This window comes from Chenopodium quinoa, unplaced genomic scaffold (assembly GCF_001683475.1).
Source record: "Chenopodium quinoa cultivar QQ74 unplaced genomic scaffold, ASM168347v1, whole genome shotgun sequence".
Lineage (NCBI taxonomy): Eukaryota > Viridiplantae > Streptophyta > Magnoliopsida > Caryophyllales > Amaranthaceae > Chenopodium > Chenopodium quinoa.
Genome location: NW_018744988.1, coordinates 1140121 through 1159975, shown reverse-complemented (window position 1 = coordinate 1159975; position 19855 = coordinate 1140121). Strand labels below are relative to the sequence as shown.

The 19855-nt window shown below is 34.1% G+C and overlaps 2 protein-coding genes across 2 annotated transcripts; both read right to left on the bottom strand.

Moving 5' to 3' along the window:
- Positions 1 to 5568: 5568 nt before the first annotated feature.
- LOC110706565 (probable xyloglucan endotransglucosylase/hydrolase protein 25) lies at positions 5569 to 8115 on the bottom strand. The gene is made up of 3 exons (XM_021884494.1): positions 7542 to 8115; positions 7061 to 7254; positions 5569 to 6217 (listed from the first exon to the last, which is right to left on the bottom strand). Exons 1-3 carry the CDS (start codon positions 7794 to 7796, stop codon positions 5833 to 5835), a joined length of 834 nt encoding a protein of 277 aa, XP_021740186.1. The 5' UTR covers positions 7797 to 8115; the 3' UTR covers positions 5569 to 5832.
- A 3067-nt stretch (positions 8116 to 11182) lies between these two features.
- LOC110706563 (purine efflux pump PbuE-like) lies at positions 11183 to 17471 on the bottom strand. Its single transcript, XM_021884492.1, has 3 exons — positions 16837 to 17471; positions 12702 to 13444; positions 11183 to 12082 (listed from the first exon to the last, which is right to left on the bottom strand). Exons 1-3 carry the CDS (start codon positions 17128 to 17130, stop codon positions 11602 to 11604), a joined length of 1518 nt encoding a protein of 505 aa, XP_021740184.1. The 5' UTR covers positions 17131 to 17471; the 3' UTR covers positions 11183 to 11601.
- Between the last annotated feature and the right edge of the window lie 2384 nt (positions 17472 to 19855).

Here is a 19855-nt window from a genome sequence, read left to right as displayed (position 1 = left end):
GAGACGACGCGGTGTTGGTGTTTGTCCCACGGGACTAGACACACAATGACACAAGTGCCTTTCTGAGGAAGGTTTATGCTTGCTTGCTTGCTTGCATGACATCATGTAAGGGTATTTTGGTCATTTCTCACCTTTGACTTTTGAGTGTATTTATTACTCGTAAGAATTTAAAATTTGTAAACACACCTATAAAGAAAACATAAACCGAGCTGGGAAGACATGTGAGAGATTTCGGTTTGATACATGACCCTTCTCCTTACTAACAACAACAACAACAACAAAAATAAAGTAAATCGCACGCTCGGTTTGGTTTATTTAAATTATTTTGTCTGAAATTATCTAAAACATTAGCTCCATTGATTAGTTAATTAATATGAAATCGTCTACACTAAATAATACGGAAATTATTAGGTCAGAAGAGAAAACTTATTTTTTTTTTTTTGCAATTATCTAAATTGATTTTATCTGAACTTATATGAAATTCTCTTCAGTTATAATATGAAATTTTTTAGCTCATCAAAACATAGCTTAACCTATATGAACTAATTTATGTAAAATAAATCGGAATGAAATTAACGAGACCTTAGTGTATGGGGAGATATTTACATTAGACTGATATTATATGGTAGGCCGATATCTTACTCGAATCCGGCTCGTTAGCTGTTCTGGTTTATATCGGCAGTTATGGAATAAGTATACATATTGGCTTTTCGGTAACTGATGACACGTGTCATCTTCAAACTTGACACGTGGCGAAAACTACTTTGCATATTGTGCAGCCACCTGTCACTTAATCAAGCTATAAATAATCAGGTTTTACCTCATAAGAAAGGTAGCATTGATTACACACTCTCTCTCTCTCTTCTTTCTCTCTCTTGATTCTCTCTCTTCGTTTCATCTTCTAAACACTTACTGACTTTGTCATCGGAGTGGTTATCCCTGGATTCACCCCGGGGCTAGCTAATCTCTGTTCTGTGTGTAGGTTCTCATCTAGCCAATAGGAGCAAAGCGGGTTATACACTCGAGCTTTGGATCTCGGAGTCGGGTCATTGGATCCTCGTAGAAACACTTAGATCAACATAAAGTGTTTGATTCTCTTTCCAAATGGTAACTATTACTCTATATATAAATAATAAATTATGATATATATATGACAATTGATTAGTTGGCAAATTAGCAAAGCATGCTTGGAAAGGTAGTAATGGAGTATTTCCAAGTTTGTTGATAGAGATAACCTATCTCATTGAAATTCCTATGCCGATCACTACTAGTAGTAGTTCAAGGACAAGATTACGTTGTAACGTTGAGAATAAAATGGCGTGTAAGAAAATCATCCTAATAAAGTGTTCTACAAACTTAAATTTGACAATTTTAAATATTCCAATAGAAAGTTGTTCTTGATTTTTATTCTTTTTAATTTGAGACTCAAATATAAAACTAGTCATGCGTGGTTGGTGCTAAAGCGATTGATGATGCAACAAGTATCGATCATATAATGGTTAGTTCAAACAATGACACTTAGGAATTTAGTGACTATATATACGTCTATCTCATGAGCTTGACAACATTGAAAATTGTAGGACAATATAATAAACTTGCTTTTCTTTCCCTATTATTTTTTTAAAAATAACTAAAAAAATTAACTAAAGAGATGAATTAGTTGCTAAAGCTTTAATTAATATGATACTCATACTATCTTTCAATAGTTTAATAATTTTTATAATTATATTTATCTTACTTTTTTCCGCATCACAATTATAAAGGTGATTTTTTCCCAATATTCCATCTACACTCTTGACTCATTTCCTTTGTTTGCAAAATTAATGACTTAAAAGTATAGTTTACTCAAAGCACTTTTAAGATGGCTACAATTCACAAAGCTTGATATCAAGATAGGCAATTTTATTTTATTAATTCCATATCATTGTTGTTAATGTGAATGGCATGCTAATTTAATCAAATCTGTTCTTGTTACTCGTTCAAGTTTAGTACAATAGTTTAATTTGTTCTTAACTTAAATTTGAAGGGTTTATTTGGCTATTATGCACCTACTAACATACTCCTATGCTCACGAAATAATGGCTTGTTCTAATTGACTGAATTGAGCTGAGCTGAGCTGAACTGGACATATTATAAGAGAAAGAAATTAAGATAAGAACTGAAGTACTGAACAACACTGAACTTATTGGAGTTGAACTGAATTTAACTGAACTGAAAATAAGCTGAAGAGAACAGACCCTAACTCTAAATTCATGCATGGATGTAGCGGCATACCGTATGGCCGTGTCTATTTAGCATATATATTTTGTATAAGACAGAATCAAATGAATAAACTAAAAAGAAAAATAGGATAATCTTTAATACACGGACCTTTGGGTTTGACTTCTAATAGCATTATGTTTATTTATGTCTTTCACACGTAGATATCAGAAACTATAGACAGTGCAGAGCATAATTATGAAGGGTAAAGCAATTGAGTTTCTATGAATGGACCTTTTTTTTATGATTCTAGAAAGTAGGAATCCCGTTTTCTTTTCTTACACTGAACTTCATTCTTAACATCCTTTTAAATGCCGTGTGTTACATGTATGCTCAAAGTTTATCCATTACATTAGGTAAGAAGTCATTACGACTAGACAGCTAGTTAAATGTTAAATTAACCACTCCTATTTATGGGGGAATGACTATGGTTGATTTCACCTTTTTTTTTTAATTTTTTTTTAAGGCTGATCTCTAAGATTAAAATCTCACACGGATCAACTTTTTTTTTTTTGAAACATCACACGGATCAACTTAGTTTGAATTAGCCTATACTAATTTTTATTTAATTTTTAATGTCAAAATTAATTATAAATCATTTATCTAAATTTTGAAATAGTTTTTGAATTTTTTTTTATAATTTCCTAATTTTTAAAATTCAGTTTTTTTTTTTATTACTGAAATTAAAAAATAATTCATAAGTTAATTATAATAAAAATATAAAAATATAAATTTTAATAATATGAAAAAAACATCTATAATTAATTTTGACATTAAAAAATAACCAATAAAAATTAGGATGACTACTATAAAATTATTATGAATTAGCCAGCAAGATCTCCGTATGAAAAAACCTAGTCTTTTACAATCCTTATCACTAGACTTTTTGTCATAACATGTATTGTAATTACTCATACTTCTTTAATTTCTTGAGGAACATTGTAATGCACCTTCATGGGCTTCATCTATAAGACTATAATACTTACTGAGTACGAAGTATTTTATAAAGTTATGTTACCACCTAATTTAACCGTAGTGACTACTAAGCATAGTTGTTTGTCGTGTTACAAAGGAATTTGAGATTGGACATATAATTCCGTATTTATAAAACAATTTTACAAACATTAAATACAATTAGTTACGTTGATTAAACCTAGCAAAATACGAAGTATCAAATATCAATAACTAACAGTAATTAAGAGCAACTCCAACGGCAAACTAATTGTCAAAATAGCTTGTCATGCCACCTAGGATTGCAAAGTTATTTTTCCATCTAGCTAATTTATGCCACAATGGTTAAGCTAATTAGCATTTAGATTTTTCAGCTTTATTTTTTAAATAATTAGTATTTTATTAGAGACAATTAATTTCTAAGCTAATTAGCTTAGCTAAGCTAATTTGCTTGGCATTAGCTTGGCCAAGCTAATTATTAAACTATCCTCCAATGGTTTGGCTATTAGCTTGCAAATTATTAAAATTGCAAGCTAATCCCTAAAAGCAACCATTGGAGTTGCTCTAACAAGTTTACTCATAATAAATATCAATTTTTATTTTATTTTATTTTTTTTACTTTAACCACATAAATTGCAAAAGAAAAAAAAAGTACATCGTCCCTCTGTTTTTAAATACTTGCTGCAATTCTCTATGCGCGGAGTTTTAGGAGAAATTAGCAAAAGTAATAAAATATGGAGGTAGTGGAATAGGAGAAAGAAAATAATTGTAAAAAACAGAAGTAGTTGAGTGCTGAGAATTGGAGGAGAGAAAATATGAAATTAATAAAATATGATTTATGTTAAGTCCATTAGGTGAGATAACTGAATTAAATATTGTAAAAATTTTCCAAATAAGAAAATAGAGCAAGTATTTAAAAATGTTAGTTGAGACGATTAATACAAGAGGGGGGTGAATTGTATAGAGTTCCTAATGACTACTTTTTGCGGATAATAACAATGCGTATAGGAACTTAATAAAACACACAGATTTTACGAGGAAACCTTCCAGGGCCCAACTGGAAGTAAAACCTCGACCCTACCTTAGGGATTTCAAACACAAAACACTTCACTATAATAGGGCAAACACCAAGTTACAACCTATTAGACACAGACCTTTATTTCACAAGTTCCTCACTGGACTTGCTACTTGATAGGACCCTATCCTACCCAATCTAAGTACCACACTTAGATTCACTCGTACCACCAAAGTACTACACGTACTACCAAAGCACAACTACTCGTACTACCCCAGTACAAAACTCACAGCCTCACCTTGAAGCTAACACAAAACTGTATGTAACACAAACTATAAATTCACCCAAATAACCAATACAAATATAAGACACCTAGTATGATAGGTAAGCAATGCACGAAATCCGAAACTAATATGATAAGTTAGAAGCTTGGTAAACTTACTCAATTAAAGCACTGTGATTTCTCCACGCATAAACTCACAAAAACCTAAATCATTTTGCTCTCTACTATTTATACAAGTAACACTCGTATAGAAAGTAGGTTTTCTGAAAAGATAAATATGTTAACTTAACTTATCTTTTAAACACGGTTTTAGCAAATCAAGTGGAATAAAATCTTTTCCGAAAATAAGTTTAAAAAGATATTTATTAAGAAGACTTATCTTTTTAATAAATCGACTTTAGAGAAAATAATCTTTTTAGAAAATCTTTTCATAAAATCTATCTTTTATTATTTTCCATATTTATTTTATTTACCAAGCAAACTTATCACGTTTCTAATAAATTTCGTGCACTAACCTACTTACCATATTAACAATAATTTCTAAGATAAAACCTTAACTATTGTTGCTGCGCCATACTTTGATCAGGTAAATTACTTGGGCTCCAAGCATATCAAGTTCCACCAAAGAACTTAACTGCTAGTCTTCAAGTTCCTGTTAGGGAATATTCCTGTTAGGGAACTTAGTTCTTGTTAGAGAACTCTTCCTCTGATTTGTTTAACTTCTTCAATAAAGATCTTCTTCATGTCTTCTTAGATTCAGATGGTTCTTCAATCACCAAGATTAATCTGCACCTTGACTAATCACACACTAGAGAATCTTTATTAGTTGAGTTTGCTTTTAGTTTAAGTTCCTCATCATCAAAACCATTATGCTTCAACAAAAAACAACCGGAAAAAAAAAAAGCGGAGCAAGTATTTAAAAACGGAGGGAGTACTCCGTATGATTTATGAGTAGAATTGAAGTGCACTCGATATACCTTACTCTATGTTCATATTCATGTTAGTGATGTTTAAATAAAATTTGCTATTGTTGCAATTCTTGCAAGTTGAGATATGCCGAAGATGGTAGCTTAATTAGATACCCAATTATGTCTTCATTGATCATCACTAAATACAAACTAAAATTGCAAAAGGGTTAAACTTATTACTGTACATGTTAACCCTTTACAACAACGATGAACCAAATCTACCATATATACTAAACAACATACGTAGTATTTATTTTAACCTTAGCTTAAAATTAAAGAGAAACACAAGAAAATGAAATTAACATAGGATATACTAAACCGATATATTATTACTATATGGTATTGATTCTATTTACTTAGTCGATGGCGTTACATTCCTTAGGAAGGCCTTGAGGGAACCTCTTGTTATCAATGCAATAGTTATAAATCATGAAGTTCTTCCTCACCCAATTAAGCCTATCTATGCTCGAACCATCTAGCTTCCGAGTCATCCAGTTAACGGTTTGAGGGTGACATGATGTTGTTCCACCGAACCTAACACAAGCTTCGGCCTTGAAATTCTTGTAAGTTGAACTAAACGGAGCTTGACTCCAATCGGTTTTGATCCGGCCTCCTTGAGTTGCCCATTGATCAGCATTCCATATGCTTGAATAGAGTCTCATTGCATGAGCCTTAGGGAATGGGATGCCCATTTGTTCTCTATTCTTGAATTCTCTTATGGGAATCTCATCTATGGCAAATCTACAATCATTTTTGGAATAACAAAAATCAAAAATACTTCGAGTTACAATCCAATGTTATCTTTTAAGTGATTTTATTTGTGATGTACTGTAATATTCTTTTCCGTGTTAAAAGAGTCATAAAAAGCAGTGATGAATTTAGTCTTAGAGTCCACCGAAAACTTTTACAAAATCGTCTAAAATGTAAACTTTACATCAAATTTGTATGAGGATACAGTTATGTTGAGACCCCTACACAATCAAAGACAGGAACTTAAGCTAAGGCCCAAAAATCTGTCTCAATATGGCCTGGCCCAAGAAAGTATAGTCAATATTTGTACAGTAATAACTTGTGCTACCTATAGTACTTTACTTCCTATATAATTTCTGTAATGAGACTAATGACCATATTTTCATTTTTGGCTTAAAACTGGAACCTTTCAACTTGTAGCGCTCCATATATTAATTTGATAGGTATGATAAACTGCCTTATCAGATCGGAATCATTCACAGGTCAATTCGGCTGAGTTTAAAGGCTAGACACTTTAAGAGTAGGAGAAAGGTTAAGTGAAATTCCTACCCTCAATTGAACCCCCAACTTAAAAGGCTCAATCCTTATCATTAGACACAACTTTCAAGGGGCCTATCAACTTAATAATATCAAGTAGTCTCAACACACACAAATAATACGATTATACGAAGTATTAACTTAAAATGAGAATTATTCACAGCCTACAAATAACAACTTTATCTACTACTCTACCACGATTCTACTACTAAACTCACAAAACATTAATCCTACCAAATATATATGTAACTAACATGAAAAGGAACGAGTATAATAAAGGAGTAATGAACTTCTTACATGATAGTTTGGGGATTCCAAAGGATGGAGTAAGTATGAAAATCTTTAGTTGGATCAAACCAAAGGTGAAATTGCTGCTCTCTTTCTCCTTTCCCTTCAGCATACACATTGGTGTGCACAGTGTAAGGTTCACCCGTCACGTTCCCAAGAAATTCATAATCAATCTCATCATGAGTATCACCTTGAGACGATAGCTAAGAAACAAAACACACATAATTATAATTAAATATCGCCCAGACTTCAAGCAGTGATAGTTTAGTTGACATAAAAATACAGACACAAAGTTAATTCATCAAGAGTCTATTCTAATTTACTGAACTGAGCAGAATTGAACTGAATTGTTTACGAGAGAAGGAAATTAGCAACTAAACTGAAATGAACTGAAATTAAGTTGAGGTTCTAAGTGCTAATATGAAAAAATGTACTATTTTCGTTATTTGATATAAAGGAATATTATATATAGATAGCAAGTAAGTAGTACATAATACGCGGTGACAGTGCCAGCAGAGTTGCCAGGGACGAGCTTGATTTGCATATCAATCTTACCAAAGTGAAACTCCTTATTAGATTCAAAACCAGAACCTGAAAGATTATCAAGAGTAAGAGTTAAAAGTTGTCCATTATTGATAATCTTTCCTCTATCATTTCCCCATGTTATCTTAAAATCTTGATCAAAGCTTTCTCCATTACAAACACTAATCAAAAACTGCACTAGTAGCACTAATACAGTCATCATCTTGGTTGAAATAGAGCAAATTGAAAGGAGTTCTTATAGTAGGAGCTGATTTTATTTGTTGTAGTGTTAGTTGTAGGAGTTCTTATAGTAGGAGTAGTGAAGACAAAGTCAAAAGCATGTGAATGTATGGTTGGGAGTGATGTATGGGAAAAGGCCCAGGTAGTATTTATATAGGTGAAGACAGGGGTTTAATTAGTATGTGGAGAATAAAATTGGAATATATGGAAGTTTATGTTTAGGTCTCTTTAGTTCAACTTTTTTGACGTATTTCAAATAAAGTAATATAAGTATTTTAGATAACATGAGTTGATTAGAACAAAGCTTAAGACCTAACCTTGTTAGATAAACAATATCTCTAGTCGATTTTGAATAGAACAATTTCTTCTTGGCACAAAAGTTGGTTTGTGTTATTACCAATGTGTAGATTATACAAAGTATATAATTCTGACACTGAGTACTTAAATATGTACCAAATACATATGATCAAACGGGTATAGAATTGAATATGAATCTTTATTTAGGTGAGAATTATGTTCCTCTTAAGTGTCTGACTCGCAAATCGCTAAACAAGACCCAAGGGGTAACAAAGATATGAGAGTATGGGACCAAAGTAAAGATAGAATTGCATGGCAAAAGAAAGGAAGAGATGAAAGTGAAAGAGGCGGTAGAGGAAAGGGAAAGCAAAGGTCGGTGAAGTTTGTCATGACGTATGTAAAAACAGAAAGAAGAAGACAAGTAGCAGCTGCCTCACTGGCTCCCTCTCACCAAGCATAAGGACCAAAACTCCTAACAAAATCAGGAAAATTCACTTCATTAAAGGATTTACATAACATACCAAAAGGAAGATTTAACGTACTTATAAATATAGGACAAATTTATGCCATAGTAGGGTGGTGACTGGTGATCATATCATGTTCTTCGTAATATAAAACAAAGCTACATATCAATATCAATATCAATATCAATATCAATATCAACCTGTCTTACCGTATAACCAGTTTAAAAAAATAAACTAAGTAATACTAATTGAATAGTAACTCTTATAAAATTGTCCGAGTAATTTCTGTAACACTGACGATTAGTAACACATGTAACACTAACCGAGTAACCCCTATAACACTGAATGTAGCCAGCCACATATAAGAAATTGTGTAGCAATATACCATGCATGCTTACTTGAAGAATAACTATATATACTCTTCTTTCATTTTATAATCATTATTCAAAAATGGATTTTGTCATTCATAGCCTGGTAGATAAGGTTTAATAGATATATAGTATGTTATATTACAGTTTTTTCATTATTTTTGTGGACACATCTTGACTTCTACGCTATCTAGTACATCAAACTTGCATTACAAATGAATTAGTTAATGATATTTTATGTCTAATATTTAGATATATATATTGCATTATTGCAATAAGAAAAACAAATGTTGGAGTAAATTTTTCATCAACAAATCTAGCTTAAAAATAGTGTATGATACATATAAATAACATATATATAAAAAGTTAGAAAACAAATCAAGACAAGCAACTATGATTTTTTTTTTTTTTAATTTTTTTTTACTACCATCTTAGTTCAAGCCCACCAATATACAATGAAACGAATTCAACAATATCATACATGACTATATTATCTTTTGTAAATTGAAGTATTTTATGGTTATTGACCTATATTTTTGCAATGAGGCAAAATATTGACGGAGAGAGTATTCATTTAGCTTAGGATACCACCTCCCTAATTTGTTAGGAAAATCCATTTATGCTAATCAATTCATACATCATACATTTAAATGAACCATTTTATTCAATGATGTATATCATATATATATATGTGCCTCTTTTTTGGTGATGCTCTTGTGTTTCTTTCACTTGTTTAGACATGTATTTACCAAATGTCATCTCACTTGCCTATTTGTAAAACAGTGTGTTAAATTCTCTTAAAGCAGTCCGTAATGCACATGCAAGTCACGTAGGGTATAAATGTATAATTGAAATGGTAACTAACGTGTCTAGTTTTTGCAAAATGATTAAGAACATCTTTGAAAATAGGGAGGATTATAATCTTTAATAATCTAGGTGACTTCATACTTAACTAACAGACAATATCACTGATTTCACCGCTACTAAGATCATGCTCCTACTAACACGAACTAACACTCTAATTCAAGCATCATTCATGTAATTAAGGCAAAGTTGTTTCATGCTTGCTTGTTCTTCTCACTCTATTTACACGTATTCAGGTCTAATAAGTTAGATAATTTCAATAGTATGAAGATTTAATTCAAAAGTTCGGATAAATTCAAAGCTTATAATTTTATATAAGATTAGGATTAATAAGTTTAGACATGTTAATTTTGATGAAGTGAACACTACCTTACTGTATGATCTAGTTTGAGTTGGTTTAAATGTTTAATCTCTTAGTTTAGCTAAAGTTTAATTCACCGTCTTGTTAAATAATCCCTATCTTTGTAAAAGAGGAACGTTTCAAGAGTATATAGATCGACAAATAAACGCGAGAAAAAGTGGAAAGAATTTGATTTACATCAAGTAAGTATTATAAATAATCTATAATTATGTAATCACACAATTCATATCTAACTATCTATGTAAAAGAGGAATATTTCAAGAGCGTAATGAGTATCATAAGGTTGAGAGTTAAGAACAAAGGATTTGATTTTCAAGAAACAATTGCAAATGATTAAGCTTTGTAAACTAAATACAAAGTATAATTTTTTACGCACAATTACCATTGGAAAAGTGGGAAAACAGTTTAAACAAGATCCACTTATGATGTATTTATAAGCCTATAAAATTGCACCTATGTTTAGATCTAACTTATGCATGTTTGATATTTTAAGTTTCATTCTATTTTATCCATGTATAAGGGGAGCTTTTCTGGAGCATAGAGAGTGTCAAATACAAAGTACAATTTAAATAATTTCCCACATACTCTGGTAAAAGATATCTGAGGAACACTAGATGATGAAGAAACCCCTAAATTTGACAGCTAACAAATTATCACCTTAGCCCTTAACGCTCCGAAGAATGCCTCCTACTCTTCACAGGATACCCAAAACAGTCGAGCAGAAAACGATCGTTACAGTTTAGATCATTTCGATAATGAAAACATTCACTTCGAGAAATTAGCAGGCATGCAGATTGCAAATTATAGGGTTTTTCCTCAAAAAAAAAACAAAGTTGCAAATAACTCTAAACAACATGATCTTTCCTTCCCTTTTTCCTGTTTCCGTAATTCTGTTGAACGTTTAATAAGATACATCCAACTTGAAAGCTGATCCTGTCAATACTTGAAATAGAGGTTAGATAACTTATAAGAACTGATCGATGGTAAAGCATGTATACAGCACTACACCATCTAATGAAAAAAATACTACACCATAGAATTAGACATCATACAATGCTGCTCTGCTGTTCCTGCAGAAGTTTTGACGCAGCAGATATAAGTACATTATAGACTTAGACAAGAGTGACCCATATCCAATCAACCGATCTAAATTAGCAGACACGAATCTGAATTGTTATCGATATTACATGACCTAAATTTACAAGAACAGAAAATTGATGCAAATAAGGTAACAAATCCTATTCTGTACATTGACAAAAATACAGTTTGTTCTTTACATGTTTTCCTTTTGCATTGCAACTCAAAATATCCTAATCTTTCATGGAAAAACTTTGCAGCTACCATGAGAGTTGAGTGTAAACTTCAAAAATATCAGACATTTTTGTCGCCTAAAGTTACATTATATTAAAGCATCATCATCCTAGATGACATCAACTATCGATGATGAAGCAACACTCTTGCATCACCGTCTCCCACTTTGTAATCCATCTCAATGCTTCCATCCTCGAAAAGCAACTCTTCAGATTTCGATATTTCTGCCAAAGTGTATTGCCCTTCAATCAGGTTATCAGCCTCCAGTTGCTGCATCTCAGACTCTACTAAAGCCTGCATTTGGGCACGCTCCTTATCTCTTGGGTATGTGCAATACAAGAATGAGTAGATGATGCAGCATAAGGATATTGGAATAGCTATTGCAACATAAAGAGCGCTGGCTAATGATGCAGCATTTGCTCGATCTGTTGCTATTTCTTCTGTGATAGTGGATCCTTTAGATACGGGCTTGTAACCATAGACATGCTGAGCCAATATGCCAACAACAGGCGGTGCAAAAGATGAAAGTATTGACTCAAATGATCGATCCAATGCATAGATACTTGTTCTTGATTTTTCAGGAACAATCTCTGCAAATATTGGACTGCGCACAGCATTTAAAATCTTGAACAAAAACATTCTCTTTTTGGAGAGATAATATAACACAGATAAGTCTAAATATTTAAATCCAAACAAAAAAATAAAACCACAAAGAAAACACAAAATCCAATGGTCAAATTGGTTAACAAAGATGCATTGATACCAGGCAACAATAACACACCATAAATATAAACAAAGATGAACCAGATTATGAAGGTTTAAGAAACCAACAGTCTTTGAGGCTACAGTTGATAGTCATTCCTGCCCAAAAAATCTACCATTAATCTCACTTGATCACCTCGGAAATGACAATACCCTATATAGGCTGTTGAGCTAGCTCTTAAAATTATCTACGTATATTTCTGTAGATTGTTAGTAAAACACTTGGGACCATCAATCATGAGTTTATATGTGTTAAATTTTCTTTGTTCCAATTCTTTGACAAATTAATTGACGATAAGTGCACTTATTAGAGACTGTTCTATTGCAATCAACCTATAATGTAGTTCATGACACAGCAACATCCTCCATCAAGAGGCCTTTTTTACTATATGAACTGTATGTTATGTGGCACGCAAAATAACAAACCATATTGTATTATAATAACATTCTCCAATACTTACTTGTTAGTGGCAGGAGCATTCCAGGATATGAAAAACCCGGTGATAAACATGAGAAAGCCATGCGCCACAGCAGTAGAAGGATCATCAGGTAAAACCAACAGAAGCAGACCCGTAAGAGGGATTGCTGACCCAGAGCTTATCTGTGCTAATATAATCCTTCCAGCATTAGGTAAACGCCTTGACAATTTGTCCCCCAGCCAACCACCAAACAGCCCCCCTATTGAACTAGCAATAGTGAATAGCCCAATAAGAATTGCCGTCTCTGTGTGAGAAAAACCAGTGAGTTCCAACCACATGGCTGCAAATGACAAAGCTGACCAAGGGAAAGAGCCCATGACACCCTGGGACACGATAATCTGGAAAGATGGAATTTTAATAACTGATTTTGCTTCATCAACTAATTCTTTCACCTGTGAAGAAAATGATCCATTGGCCTTCACTGAAGTATTATCATCAGAGAAATGTGGATCTTTGGCAAATACACGAACTAAAATTCCCACGATTACACTGATTAATCCAACAAGATGGAATGATATTCTCCAACCTGGAATTCCCATCACTGTTATTGGAGCAATCAAAACTGAACACAGCCCACCCACAACTGAGCCAAGGTTGGATGTCAGCTGCAGCCACCCAAAGGCTGTTCCTCGATTACTGTCATCTGTTGAATCAGCTACAAGGGACTGAATAGCAGGAGCAACAATCGCAAGTCCTATCCCATTTAGAGCTCTTGAAACTGCCACCTATGTATAAAATTCATTTCACATATTTCTGAATAGTTAATAAGTTAATCCCCTCCAACCTGAAATGCACATTCATATTTACTAGAGGTATGAAGCAGCTGCACAAAGACTACAATAAGGTCACAATTTATGAGTAAGAACTGTAAATCCACATTCTTCTTAACAGATTAGACATTTCATACAAGCATTAGGTGTACACTATGACAGAAATGCTAAGACTAAAGGCCAACAGCTATTCTTAAGCAACAGCCAACAATACCGAAACTAATTGTGAACAGGGTAATGGTGAATGTCAAAGTTGTAAATGCGGCCATTAATTGAATATCTACTAGAAAATCTACGCTTTTCTCTAGCTCCATTTTGTCAATCCTACCATTGCAAATCTTCTTTCACTCTATATTATGTACCCAGTAAGATTGCTGCTTTTACTAACCCAATTTTCAATCCACTCCTTCAATATTCCAGCAGTCTTCTTACATTTTTGAGGACAAACATCTCTTAACGGTTTCATTGCCCTCTACCCCTTTCATTTCACAATAGGCATATCTCTTTCATCTAGGTTATATGCCAAAGATCATTGCTTTTTAGCTATTCAGTTGAAATTTTTTACATACCTTCCTAGATTACCAATATTTCTACTCCACCCAGGACTCCAGGAGTAAAGGGATGAAGTTGTCATTTAAAAAACCCTAAAATGTTCCTTTTATTAGCTTAACCAATGCTACGCTGAATGTCGAGTCATTTAAGGGAAAATAGCACATGACCCCAGCACCCCATTTCACATTCATACAAATTCTAAACCCCTAAACTATAAGTGGTTAGAAAACTTAGAATATTGGAATCAACTCCTCCCCCCCCCCCCACACACACACACACACAACCACCCGCCAAAGTGAAAACTTTGTACAAACAAATGGAATTGTTACGCATAAACTTCAGCCCACTTACTTCCCAGCTTCAGAATGAAAGCATGACACCAATGCATTAGATTCTTGATGCTACAGCAGCTTTGGTTCTCATTTAAGAGTATTTACTTAATAAAATAACAGGACAGTTATGTTCAACAAAACTTGCCATATGAGATTTAGAATAAATAACTGCCTAAAGTTCTCTAGCTAGTTCTCAAAATAGTAAGAAATTTATTCATACTTGAATCCACATGGCCTGTTTGATAGGTGATAGGTAATAAATGGTGGTAATGGTAGAGTAAATTTGTGAACACGTTAGGTCATGCTAATCCCACATCATTTTCTTCATAAACTTTCACTATCATCCATTACCACTTCAACAGTGATGTTGTGGGGAAATGGAGATTTATAAATGAAAACACATGTTTGGAGATGAATTTCACTGATATGGTAAACAACACGGAATTTCCTTGTAAATCACATACAAATTTATTACCAGTTTTGCAATTTATGACTGCTTAGAGCTTACCGAATGGGCTGACAGTTTTAAGTTCAGAGTAATGGCACAAAAATAATCATTTGAGCAACCTCTCACATAAATAACTATTGAAGCCCCTAGATAAACACCATCTCTTAGCTTAATATAGTTCTAGCTCTTCCGTAGCTACCTCTATTCTTGTTTGCTATTTAGGTTGACAGTTGTTCAAACGCCCACACACACAGTCTACTGCATAGTGTCAAACAATAATACTATGTGGAGAACAACAAACACTAACAGCCAAACAGCCTAATTCTGTTCCACAAATCCAAGACGAATGCATACAACACCATTAGAAAAGAGACTCCAACAAGACTCTCACCTACAACGGGGTAAGGAACCGATACCCCTAATTCCTAAACCTAGACTTCTAATAATATGCTACTTCCATACTCAATCTAGAAGGCCAGTGAAAGCAGTGATCAACTGATCATTCCAATTTTCCTCTCCACAAAAACAACAAAGTAAAAATCAGTTCATCAAGACATTTAATTGAGTCCATAATCCGAAGACGAAAATTTCCCTAATGTGAAGTTGATCAATAACTATTTCATTTTTGTTCCAGAATCGGATTAACCTACACATGCAAGGCCAAATTCCATTCAACAAAATCAAACATGATAGAGTTATGAGAAAGAGAATGTTGGAAAGCTTAATTATATTGATGTGATTACATGAGTATATATAGTACATGATTAAGCAATATAATACGACTAGATACATTGGAGTACTTGTCTAGGAACATTAGCTAAGAATAAGGGATATCTTTGACTATCAATCTAAAGAGTAAATCAAGGGATTGCTAACTATAAACAATATCAATAAATATGATTTCATCAAATCCTTTACACGCCCCCGCAAGATGGACGGCCAAAGGGAAAGTACAATCTTGTAAAATGAATGTTCTTGCCACTTCAAGATGTTGGTGTTTCTTCAATTGAGAGGTGTACGTACCAAATTGAGAGTTAGGAGAGATTTTTTTTTTTTTTTTTTTTTTTTTTTGTTGGAGGAGTTTCATGAAGAAGTAAAAAGATAGTATATAGAGAGAGAATAAGAAGTTGTTTAATTGGTGTTTTTCACGGTTTTTAAACACATGAACCATTGATTGTAAATATTTAAAAATAAATAAAAATTTGCTAGCGTATGCTTGCAACAAATGGAAGGGAAAAAAATATAGAGGTTCCGATCCTTCACCACCATTGAAGGCAAGGTAGAAAATATTAATGGTGGTGATGGTGGTTTAGAACAGAATGTTATGTTTCTCCATAATGGTTTTGGAGAGAATTTCGTATATGGTAACACATGGTAGGTAAACTACGGGATATCGAAAAAGGTTTGTTTCTCCATGTAAGGGGTTTGGAGAAAAAAAATATATCAATGGCATCTCTTGGTATATGAAATACGGGGTGCCAAAAAGAGTTGAGTGAAAAATGTGATTTTGGTTTGAATCCGAGAAGAAAGTTTGATATGGTCACCATCATTTGTCGGCGTCAACAAAAGGTTTTGATAGTGTGACCATGGTAGTAGCGGAAGCAAGAAAAGATGGATCAAAAGCTCATGATACCATGAGTATATATAGTACATGATTAAGCAATATAATACGACTAGATACATTGGAGTACTTGTCTAGGAACATTAGCTAAGAATAAGGGATATCTTTGACTATCAATCTAAAGAGTAAATCAAGGGATTGCTAACTATAAACAATATCAATAAATATGATTTGATCAAATCCTTTACAAAACATGGGTGTAAAATTTGCAAAATTCACCTAATTTAATCCCCAATTGCAGTCCAATTCTTCAAAACCAGCTCAAACATACTACAATCATAAAATCAACAAATGATCAAACTCAAAACAAGTACAAGAACAACTACAACAAATTAGGCTAACAATCTACTAAAACAAACAAAACCCAATTAAGATCAAAGATAAGAAATACCACCTGAAAGAAAGTGGAAGAGATAGCAACAAGAAAAGTAGCGGCAGCCCAAAGAAAAGCACCAAGAGCAATAACATGGGCACGGTTATGCCGTGCAGAAAGATAAACAGCAAGTGGGTAACAAGCAGATTGAACAATGGATCTAAGAAGAGTGAGTGACCCTAATTTAGTGGGGTCAGCATGAAGAGCTTCACCAACTTCTTTGTAAACCCCAGGTAAAATTGATTCGTCTGTTTTCTCCATTATTCCTGCTAAATTTACCAGTATTAATGTTAGGCTTTCTGGTTTGATCACCATTGTTATTGTTCTGAGATTTTGACAGTTCTTCTGGGTTTGTTGTGTTTGTTTTTTCAGGTGATTTTTTAAAAGGGAGAAGGAATGAAATGTGGGAATTTTTTGCCCATTTTTTTTACATCTGATTTCAAAGTTTAGACTTTTACACCCTTTTTTCTCGGGGAAGATGGGAGGAAAGAAACAAGAGCGGTGAGGAAGATTAGATCACAATGCTGACTGACTCTGCTCATCTGCTCCCACTATTGTCAATTTGTCAATTTGTCAATTGTGAAGAATTTTGAAATTTCTTTACTCCGGAATTGATCTCTCGTTGTTGGGGGCGTGTTTAATAATAGCTTTTTTTTATGCAAAGCCGGGGCAGTAAATTAGATAAAAAAAAAAACAAAGTCAATAAGTTACACGATAGTTAAGGAGGTTTATCCTCCCACATTATATCATGAACATAGTCAGGAGGTTCACTTAAAATTACAACCACAGTGCCTCTATCTGATGACTTTCTACAATTTTTTGCTAAGAGGTCAGCTACTTTGTTAGAACTCCTGCCTTCATGGTATAGCTTCGCTGATCGTAGCCTCTCAAACTGGTCCCTGCAAGATTTTCGAACGTTCCAGCTCAAACTGGTCCCTACAAGATTTCAGAACGTTCCAGTTAGCATCTTTGACCACCATTGCACCCTGTATAAGCTCCACCACTTGCTTCGAATCTGAAGAAACTTCAAGCCTGTTCCACCCTTTTCTACTGCAATTTGCAGACCAGCCAAGATAGCTAGCAATTCTCCCATAATGACATACTTAACCTGACATTTTTGCTGGAAACCAAGAATCCATGTACCTGAAAAATCACGAAAGACACCAGCTATACCAGCCCATTCACCCTCAAAGGAGAAGGACACATCACAGTTCAGCTTGAAGTTTGGTTGCAAAGGAGGAAGCCAGCAGGAAAAGGTAGAATTAGGAGTTGAAACACCCGAGGATATCCTTAGGAAGGTATGGAATTCCCAAGCTAAAGCTTGGGCCTCTCTAAGGGATTGCTCACGGGTTTGGTTTCTTTGGTTAAAGAGACAGTCATTACGGTTGAGCCACGGCTTCCAGAGAATGAAGGAGAAGAAAGTTTGTCAAGGGAGCAAAGTGTCAGATGAAGAAGGGGGGTTATGGGTCAGATTAGAGAAAAGTCAATCTTGGAGGATAAGAGAAAAGAAAGGAGGTGGCATATGGAGAAGCTCCCAAATTCCTTTTGCTTGTTCCCAATCCCTAAAAACATGGAGAGAGTTTTCAGGGATGCCTTGACAGTGAGCACAAGCATCTGAGGAGATGATTCTTCTTTTTAAAGAGAGTGACCCTGTGAGGTAATCTATCCACGAAACACAACCAGATGAAAAATTTGATTTTTGGGGCAGAATTAATAGCCCAAATCCAATCCATTTTCCTGCTTTCACCAAAATCATTTTGAAACAAGTTTAAAGCTTTTTTAAAATCAAACTTACCCTTATCAGTGAGGGTAGAATAGATGAAGTCTTGGCATCCTTGGGTATGGTCCGGAATAGGAACACTCTTACAAGTATTGACAATATTTTCAGGAAGAACAAAGGAAAGCTTTGAGAAATCCCATTGCCCGTTTGCAATACACTCCTCCAACATCATGTCCTCTTCTTCTTTTAAAAGGGGGCCTTGAATAAGGCTTCTAAGAGAACCCGAACCCACCCAATTATCAGACCAAGCAAAAATATCCATCCCATTTCCCACCCCCCATTGAATACAAGCCTTAAACAAATCCTAAACATTTCCCATACTACTCCAGAGATGAGACCCAACAGAAAAAGCTCTAAATTGATTAATGGGTTTAGAGTATTTGTCTTTTAAAACTTCGACAACAAGGTTGCCCTCTTTATTCAACATTCTCCACTAAAGTTTCAATAAGTGAGCTTTATTCAAGGCCTTAAAGCATCTGTCACCCAGCCCCCCACTCTCCTTAGGTCTAGCAATGTGATCCCACCCAACCAAATGGAGACCTCTAGAATTTTCACCCTTCCCCCATAAGAACTTTGCCAAGGAGCTATTAAGGGAATTCAAAACAAAACAGGGATGAAGCATGCATTGCATATAATAGTTGGGGAGGGTATTTAAGGTGGCTGAAACAAGGCATAACCTACCAGCTTTGGATAACATAGCAGCTTTCCAGCTATCTAGTTTCTTGAGAATTTTGTCACAAATGAACTTAACTCTATACTTGGAAGGTCTACTACTAGAGATGGGGAAACCAAGGTAAGGGCTTAAGTCATCAGTCTCTCTAAAGCTCGTAGCATCACAGAAGAGATTTCTATCATTCTGCGAAGTATTTCTAGAGAACAGAACTCTACTCTTAAGCACACTAATGGTTTGACCGAAAAAAGCACAAAAAGTATCAAGGGTGTCCTTAAGAGAAAGAATGTTTTCAAGAGAAGTCTCCCCAAAAAGAAGAATATCATCAGCAAAAAGAAGATGGGAAATGGGGACTTATTTTCTACCCATACCAAAAGGAGACCAGGTTTTCCTATCTACCTCCCTATGAATCAACTGAGAAAGAATCTCCATACAAATGATGAATAAGTAGGGGGAAAGGGGGTCACCTTGGTGAATGCCTCTAGAGGGATTAAAATTCTCAGTAGGAATACCATTAACTAAGATAGAAGAAGTGACTGAAGAAACACAAGACATAATGAGCTCAATTGAAGGGAGGTCTAAGCCAAAGA